At 38.9% G+C, this 9,804-nt stretch overlaps 1 protein-coding gene across 1 annotated transcript in view; it reads left to right on the plus strand.

The window, feature by feature from the left end:
* The window catches only part of LOC121944332 (zinc finger protein 507-like), a 38,738-nt gene extending 32,508 nt beyond the window's left edge, over positions 1–6,230 (plus strand). The window contains exons 2-4 of the mRNA XM_042488085.1: positions 5,055–5,203; positions 5,263–5,409; positions 6,104–6,230. Of these exons, the coding sequence (XP_042344019.1) occupies positions 5,055–5,203; positions 5,263–5,409; positions 6,104–6,230 (423 nt within the window). The remainder of the gene's footprint in view (positions 1–5,054; positions 5,204–5,262; positions 5,410–6,103) is intronic.
* The last annotated feature ends 3,574 nt before the right edge of the window (positions 6,231–9,804 follow it).

Below are 9,804 nucleotides of genomic sequence, written 5' to 3' on the forward strand. Positions count from 1 at the left end.
CAGGATGACAGGATGAACACAGAGATGAATTTAGGGAAGGAATCTAAAACTGAACATAAGAGAATGAGCAAGAAACAGAGCAGGGAACAACAACATGAACACAGAAAAACTGACAAAGGACAGCGAAATTCACACAGCAAACTAATCAGAGGAACAAGACACAGCTGGAGAAGGTGGATACGGGCAAAAGGAGGGAAACAGTGATTGGCTGGCAGCAAGAGCGTGGCAGGAAACACTAGGGTGGAGCTAATGAGACTAATGCTGATTGGGTGTGTAGGGAAGACTGAAAGCAGGAAGGACTAATGAGACTGATAGAGGACAAATGTGACAGCAAACAGACAGAGGCAGGAAGTAAAACACAACATACAACATGAAATGATAACCTACAAAATTAAACAGCCAGACTAAACATAGATGAATACAAGATCTTCTTTAAAATCACTTTTAAAAACGTATTTTTATCAAAAGGCATTCCTATAATTTCTTTTTATAAGATAATAAAAAAGAAAAAATATTTTACCTTACTTCTGAAATTGCACTTAAATCTTGCACAGCACTGTTTCTAGTATAATTCAACCACTGATTTTACATTTTTCTTTTGTGTTGTAATTTTAAAAAATCCTGTGTGTGTCCTTTGTGATTTTAAGTGTAAAGCACTTTGTAACATTGGTTTTGATAAGTGGTATATAAATAACCTTTATTATAATTATGATTACTATTATTATTATTATTATAAACAGAAAACCTTCAAAACAAAATCCATGAGATAACATACTTTAAGTAAAACCCAGCATCAAGACAGCTTGAGCTTGACCAACAAACAAAAAAACAGTTGTTTTTTTTAGTGGCTCATCATTGCATTTCCAGAACTTTGTAGTCACCAAAGTTGGGCCTTTTGAAATAGTATCGTGTAAACTTACAGTTTCGCATGATGTCAACGATAAACATATCGACATCTGCAACACTCAAGAAAGTTACTATATTGTTATTTCATAGAGATCACAGCAGAATAAGCGGCGCCATCATAGATTTTATGTAAATACCCTATTTAAAGCACTATTATGACAAGTGAATCTGTAATGGAAACTTTAGTCTTATTAGGGCACTTTTACATCTTAAGTTCAGTTTATTTGTTTCATTCAAAAGAAAAAAAAGATACACTGTTTCCTTTTAGTTCTGGTCTGTTTCCTGTTCACAATGGCTTTTTTTTTTTTTTTTTTTTGCTTCTGATCCATTTCTAAGGTTTCATCTTTTGGCCACAAAATGTTACAGTGGCAATTGTTCTCATAACACAGATCAGACCAACAGAATGTCTTCCAGAGGGAGTGAATACCTGAGGAGCCTCTCGGTCTCCTGCTCCCCACAGTTTGGTGGGTGTTCCAGCCTGGTGGTGGTCAGGTCCATCTGGAAATGCTCAGAGCGTCTTGTCTCGTAGCTCCTGCCATCACCTCTCACAGTATTTCACTGTTTTATGGACACGGCCAGCTCTGGAGCTCCCCGTCTCCCTTTGGAGCTTCTTTGGAAACATCAGCCAGTATTTTATTTACAACCTCAGAGCCAGGCCTGTTCCCCGCTGTGGGAGGTGTGTGCACACTGAATATTCGATGAATCAGGCATATCAGCTCGCAGATTTCAAGAAAAGTAGGAATGCATGTGTGGTTGCTGTGTCCATGGATCTGTTTTGCACACCTTACTTGTCTCAGAGGGCCTACTGTGGCCACAGGGTCAGCTTACTTTACATTTCATGTTAGGGCTTTTTACGACCCAAACATATGGCCTCTGCCAGTTGTATTAATTTTGTTTTAGAATGCAGCATATTTGGAATACAATTCCATTATCAAGGTTTTAATGACCACATTGGAAAATAGTCTCGAAAAACCTGATGAGAAACAGTCCAGCTAGCAGGAAATATTCCCACAACATTGGCTAACTTTACCTACAAGTTGCAATAAAGTTTTGAAGAAATCATTTTAATCTAATGTTCAAAGAATTTTTTAAGGATGTTTATCATTTCAGATAATGTTTCTATAAGGTTAAATGTTGACTTAGACGTAACACTTCTGCTATGTCTGCAACATACTGCAACTGCAACATTCTGAGGATATTTTGTAAATGCTAAGACGTGACAGATCAAAGAATGTTCTTTTATAAAATGTTCACACAATGTTACATGAGAACAAAGGGAGAACGTTCTCAAAGCATACATTCAGAAAATGTTACTTAGGACTGAGATTACAGATCTTTTTGTAAAATGAAAATGTTATGTAATATTATATATTAACAACAAAAAAACAAACAAACATGTTTTGATGTTTATAGAGAATGTTGCCCGAAGTTTAAGAAGAATGTCCTGGGAACATAATGAAAACTTGCCACTGAAAATGTTAGTAAAACATTCAGTGGTTGCATTTAAACATTCTCAGAACATTTTTAGAACAAAAAAAATTCTCGCTGAGGGAGCTCAATGTTGCGTGTTAGTTGCTGCCTCTGTGTTAGCTCTTGCTAACTGCAGCTGGTATGCCATTGTTTGTGTACGTGTGTGTGCGTGTGTGTTACTATGTACATGAAAATTAACTTGTTTGCATGTGGCAATGCATACAGTGTGTGTAAAATACAGGGTAAGAAAGTATGTTGTGTGTGTTGTTATTTGCATGTTGTACAGTATTATATGCATGCGTCTCTCAGTCAGCAACACTTCACTGTGTGCGTGTGTGTGTACACACACACACGTGTGACATGCTAGCTGCCCCATACTAGCTGCCCCACTTGGCCAGCTGACAGGCCACTGTCTGATTATAAAGGCACTTTACTGGTATTAATATTAATGCCACTCCATTTTATTCAGGATGTCTGCCTGCCACTCCGATGAGACTGCACTTTACCGCTTTAAATGGTGTGTGTGTTTGACAGGAGGTGTGTGTTTGAGTGTGTATACATGCATACTGATTCATATGCGTTTGCTTGTGTCTCTCCGGCATAAATGCAGTTGTCAGAAAGAAAGAATCCTTCTAGTCCATTAACACCAGGGCAGTTTTAAACGGGACCCCTCCTTTTAATACGATTATCTTCATACATGTTTTCCTCAGCAGTGTGTGTGTGTTCTTGTACTAAACAAACTAAATAATATATTTTTGTGATAAAGGGTTTGTCCAAATGCAAAGTGTGTAGGGGAGGGATTCTAAACTTTCTTTGCTTGGGGGTCACTTTTGCAAAGTGAGGCCAGGGGCCAATCACAGCAACTCTGTAAGTATTTCTAAGATCTAAGGATGTTTCTAGAATTTAAAGATGTTTGTTGGATTTAAAGATGTTTGTAGGATTTCAGGACGTTTCCAGGGTTTTAGGATATTTCTACGATTTTAGGATGTTCCTAAGATTTAAGGACCTTTTGAGGATGTAAGGACTTTCCTGGAAGTTTGGTACATTTTTAGGATTTTAGGGCATCTCAGATTTTAGGATGTTTCTGGTACATTAGGATGTTTGTAGAATTGTAGACATTTCCATGACTTGGGACTTTATGACTTGAGGATATTTCTAGGACTTAAGGATGTTTTTAAGATTTTAAGACATTTCTAGGAATTCAGGATAGCCCTAGGATTTTAGGACATTGGGAGATCTGGCTCCTTATGTATGCTAATACTACAAAAACAACTTTCATTGTGAATCAACTAAGTTTAATCGTGAACTAGAAAATGGTTGGGGGTACCCTATCAGGAGATCTGGCCTGTGGGCTGTAAGTAAAGCACCACTAGTGTAGAGAATAAGACCTGATTTAGGTCAGATCAGAAGCAATGAGGATTTTATAAAGATCTTCTGAGGGTTCAAGGTCACACTGGGGAGCCATTGTATTTGGCTTCATGTGGATGGAAGGCTAACACAGAGAGGAAAAGATGTGTTTTCACATTAAGACAGCTTAGGCGAGCTTATTTGAGGCTGTAGATTTTAATGGTGGAATACTTTCGATGGATTGTTTAATTCTGTTTAAGGACAAAGAGCTACTGGTGGCTTCATAAACTGGCTATCCCCTCCACACACAAACACCCCCCCACACACACACCTCCCGTGTGTATCTATCTTGTTTTTCTCTTGTTGTTGGTTGCCGTGTAGGTCGTCCCCTCCTCTGTCTACCATCTGGGAAGTCTCTGTCTCCATCCATTATGGCCGTCCTGGGACAGAAACCCTTCAACACCAGCATGCCCCACAATCCCAACGCACATAAACATGTAGTGCACATACACCCATACATACCCGCAAACACACATGTACTCTTAAATCCAAGCCAACACAAACTAATGGCAGCACACTAAACTAACATGCAAGGAGCAGTTAGTAATGCACACGAGCAGGCTCTCATTTTAGCACACAAGTAAAGACCAACACACATACACAAACAGTTATTATAATTCTGTCATCCAACAGACATTACCAGCTTTTGGTAAGCAGTTAATTAATAAGAAAATTATAAGACAAACACAGTTATTGCCAATATATGTTATGGACGTCTCTCTTATCCCTGTGGATTACTGAGCCGAACATTGATGGAGTTATGTACTGCAGCATCCAGATTTTTTTAGTGCTGTTGTTAACAGTAGAACAGTGAATAAAGACAAATAAAGACACCAGTGCACAGCTCTCGCCTTCACTTGTCTGTATAGAGTGAGGAAGAGCTGGAGCTCTGAGGCATTACCAACAGATCGACGCACAATTAATCCACACCGACAAGGATCTGCATCACCTATTTGTGTTCCTCTTCTTACATCACTGGCTGTGTAGTCTTAACGGTGATCAGAACTGATACAACTGCAACTATAAAGGGAAATTTCATGTTCTAAAAATAGAATACTGTAGTAACTGAAACAAGAATGAAATTAGCTTTTCTCCAAATGAAAATTAATGGTTCTCATGTGTCACATGGTTACAGGTAAGTCTGACCACCAGCCTGTTGAAGCACCTCTCTTGTTACTATCCTTATTTTAGGACTTTTCTACTTTAAACTCCTAATCTCCTTAATCACTAGCACTTTCTATAAGCTTGTGTGCACAACTGCAACTTTTTAGTTCTGGTATAACTGGTGGAGTTCAAGTTACCTGGAGACGATAGTAGCTTACATCCATGCCAGCTCCTGGGCTGCTGGCACAGAGCTGGAGTTCTGTCAGCACACATACCAGAGGAGATATGGAGATAGTGACACCATGGCGGAGAGTCGGTCAGAGAAAGGATGGAAAGGCACAGGGAATTTAAACCCCCTCCTCCATCAATTATCAGGGGGAACGTGAGGTCATTCGCCAACAAGGTGGATGAAGGGACCGCTTTGGTGAACAGCCAGTGTGCTCACAGAGACTGCAGTTTGTCCTGTTTCACGGAGACATGGCTGGATATACTGGACAGCCATGGAGACAAGGCTTCACACTAGTAAAGGGAAATTCATTTCAATTTAATTAATTCACATATTAAATATCAATTTTTGATCACGTTAAGTGTAATATGATATTAATGTTAACTGCTGTCTATGTAGAGTGACCTAGATTAAATATAAAAATTACGTTAAAAAAAACCCATAATAATATCATATATATATATATATATATATATATATATATATATATATATATATATTTGTATTTGTATATGTATGTGTATATATATGTGTATATATATATGTGTATGTGTATATACTGTATATACTGAAAACAACTTTCAACCTCTTGTTAAACACTCACTCTTGTTTCTGAGTTGGGAAGTCATTTTGGGAAGTCATTTTTCTGACTTGGTTGTGTTCATGTGCTTTGAGGTCGTAAAGTGGGAACAACACAGAAGCTACAAAGAAGATGGGTTGCATTTTAAGTCATGCTTGTTGCTGACTGTTTTGGAAGGGGAAAAAACACAAGTTGAATTTACGAATAAAACACACGGATTTCGCTGCACTTGCTGTGTGTCAGTTTAACAATAACTGAAGTGCTATGCCTAAACAAACCTGTTGCAGAAGTGAGTACCAACCAAATGTCCTGGCCTTGAAGGACTTCCCCCATCTTCCCTCATCTGTCTGTCCTTGTGAACACATCCACCTACTGATGACCACCTCTCCATTCTGTTGCTCTCCTATCAGTAGCTGTGAGCTGGAGACAGAGAGAAAGAGAAAGCGAGGCGAGGATGATGACGACGGCAGGCTGGAGCTCAGTGCAAAGCTCCGGGTTATCAAACTCATTAATCTACATGCCATAGTCCCCGGATGAATAATTGTGCGTTGAATTTATCTGCCAGTGTGATAGCTACAGCTCAGCTCTCCCCGTGCCACAACCGACACCGCATTGTGTCTTGGCCTTGTAATTATTACACGCTTTGTCTTTGCTTGGGGTGGAGGCGGGTGGAAGGTGGGTGGTTGGGGTGGAAAACAGAAACACACTCCCACCTCTTCTTTTGTAGCTTTTCATAAGGAATCATTTTACCAGCCCTCGGTTTGATGCTTAATATCCCCCTCCTCCTTCCCACCTTCACCCATACTGTGGCGTATAATACACGACACAAAACTGGGGCCTAAGGTAAAGCCTGACGATACAGGCATTTTACATTCTATGCGTGCATGTGTAAAAAAATTCACTGTTAATACTCTACATTTACGTGAAAAATAAACATCATGCTTTCCTAAAATTGGTGTAGTATTGTAAGATTTATGTCGCTACATGATGATCTAAATGATGTTTTAAAGTTTTCTCCACATTTTCAGAAATATAATCAAACCATTTTAATTAAAAAAAAAATACTTCCTCGCATATTTGTGCAATACTGATTACATGATGAATGCAGGGGAACTGTCACCCCTGTCTACGTTCAAGGATTGTCTTTGGTATCAGAAATGGACATCCTCCTTGATCTTTCTTTGGTCGTCTGCTGACTCCTGGTTGATGACCTCTAACCCCTTCAGGCAAAGTTAGTGATTAGCTCTTTAAACACAGTGGAGTATTTACCAGCAAAAGACATCACAGTCAAACAGGTGGGAAGACAGTGACTTAACACACACACGCAGCAACATGTGTAAATATCTCAAAGCTGCTTGTTGGTTCTTTCGTCTTTTTGATCTGAGGTGTAGTTTCCCGCATGAAATAAGAGCAGGGAACATGAAAGAACAAATAAAAGGCTTGTTGGCAACGGTGGGTGAATACAGCAAACAGGTAAACAGAATGTGTGTATTTCCAGCTCTTAATGCTATTTATCTTCAAACAACTCTTTGCAACCCTCTCTGAGAGAGAGAGAGAGAGAGAGAGAGAGAGAGAAAGAGAGAGTGAGTGTGTGCGCATGCAATCCTGCATTTTTTTGGCTGTCACACATAAGGTTCTGGAAATGATTGTGTGTAATCCAAAGCACAACCAACATTTTGATCATATGTTTTTTTTTTTTTTCTAAGCACCAGAGATACAAACCCTTGAACTGTCATTTCTCATGACATTTTGTAAAAAAAAATACTGGCCAAATTTGTACCCACAGTGCAGTGGTGTGTGCCTCAGCCTGTAAAATCTGCAAGATGCCTCCGATGATTTTCATCCACAGCACAAGCTGCATTTCCATCCATCTGTCAACCTAATTTTAGGCTTACATTAGGATATATCACACAAAATTGGGAATAGGGGTTGATATGGGATATGTTTAATGGGGATCAAAACAAATAAATGTATTTATCCACAAGCAAATACTCAAATGTGCCAATTTATGGTGTCACAGCCATGATGGTTTAGTGTGACATATTTAACAGACTTCCCAGCTGATGCACAATGAAACTTTAATCTAATCCAAACCTCTAATCCTAACCTTAAAACAATGTAATTCTTTGACTTTGAGTTTTGTATAATTCTTACCTGAGAAATCAGTCCACAATAGACTGCTGAAAAAATGAGTTCTGAAACTTGGAAATTAGTTACCATGTCTGTTCTTTGGGCACGTTGTCTTTATGTTATTGTGTTTTTTGAAGGGGTTTTTGGTAAGATGCCTGAAATAAATCAAAATGTGAAATTAGACTTTCACATTTTATTCTACGACGTGTCTTAAAAAGTGGTTGATAATAATGTAAGTACAGAACTTCATGCTGCTAAACACGGCTTTGAATACTTGGTGTGATGGTTATGTGACCATGATGTAGTTCGTCCGTAGCTTTTTAGATCCGGTGATTGCATTTATGCTTCAACAAAACATGGTTTCATTTACAGTGTGTTGCTATCATATAGTTTTATTCACCACAGACTTTATTTTCTGTAATAATATAAAATCCAATGGAAAAATCCCATTGCACTTTTGTTGAAGTAACCAAGGTATTTTTAATGTTTGGGATGGCCAAAAAAAAAAAAAAAGTCATTTCTGCACCACTCTATGAAATTTTCATGTTGTCTTGGCCGGTGGCCAAGTTATTTATGTGATCTTACAGGTGTCTACTTTCTGCCTGGAATGACAAAGTGTTTGCACTAGAAGGCACTAAATGGAACCATCAGCTTTCTTCTAAGTTTTTTAAAATTCTTTATTTCTCGGAAGGGAGAAAAACACATCTAAGTTTTACAAAACATTCTAGACTACTGTGATTGTTTGTAATCAGCTTGTTGTCAAGGTACATTTCCATAAAGTTGAACTTTCTTAATTTGCCAAGTCGTGCCATGGGCCACCTTTTGGCTCTTTGACTCTTAGTGGATGGTGCCAGCGCATTTCTTTGAGGTCTAGTTCCTTTGGATCTCCAGTGCTTATTGGTGAATGGACCACTTAGGGTGGTGATCATGACTGATCTTTGGTTGTATAAAGTGTTTGACAACAGAGACAAGTGGTTCCAGTCACATGTCCTACCTATGGTCAACATTGGTTTCTTTTAACCATGACTACAGTAAATTACTACCCTGAACCAAGTAGTTCTAACTGACTAAACGTGACCAAACCTCAACTATGGACAGGTCAGATCAGAACTGCTGGTGTTTGCTTTTGGAATGGCGTGACAAATTAAAAATTTGCAGTTAAGGTTTGAAAGCTTGTTCATTTCCTGTCTTTTGTTACTTAAGTTCATTGTAATTTCTTTATAATTCTTAACAATTGTTCATCCACTTTAAGTAGGCTTAATTTGTTTACTGAGTCATTTGATTATTTTTGTTTTACTTAGTCAGAATTCATTACTGGTATTGCTGTTTGGTATTGCTATTTTTCAGGATGTCCTTTTTGTTGTTAAGAGTTGGTAAATTTGCAGAAGAAAATGAATAGACATACAGCTGTAGAAAAGAATCTTTGGGGGTGCATCATTGTGTGGTATGGAGGCTCTGTCAGAGTGTGTGTGTGTGTGTGTGTGTGTGTGTGTGTGTGTGTGTGTGTGTGTGTGTGTGTACAGCAGCCTGAAGCCAGTTCGTCCTTGAGACAACCTCCGATTGCAGATCTGACTCAAAGACAGCATTGTGTGTTTAATTTGTTTTTACCTGCTGGAAGGTCATCAAGCCCTGAACAAGTTTAGTGGAAGGCTTGTGTGGGTGGGGGGTTGGCAATGACCATTCTCTCTGATTATTAAAGCCTAAACAGATTCTCTCCCAATGTCACATTTATCATTTTCAAACAGCTAATATCTTCGGATGAAATAGAAAAGGACGGTGACCCTACCCTGCTGTTCAAGCGGTGGACAGAGGGGAAGACCGAGGGAGCGAGGGAAGACACAGGTCAACCTTCAGATGCCCCAGGCATTGTCCAGACAGAGAGAGAGAGAGAGAGAGAGAGAGAGAGAGAGAGAGAGAGAGAGAGAGAGGTGATGTATTTTAAAAAGCTCTCCTGACCTGGAGGCACCCCGTCAAATGTTTG

The sequence above is a fragment of the Plectropomus leopardus genome, chromosome 1, assembly GCF_008729295.1.
Source record: "Plectropomus leopardus isolate mb chromosome 1, YSFRI_Pleo_2.0, whole genome shotgun sequence".
NCBI classification, from domain to species: Eukaryota; Metazoa; Chordata; class Actinopteri; order Perciformes; family Serranidae; genus Plectropomus; species Plectropomus leopardus.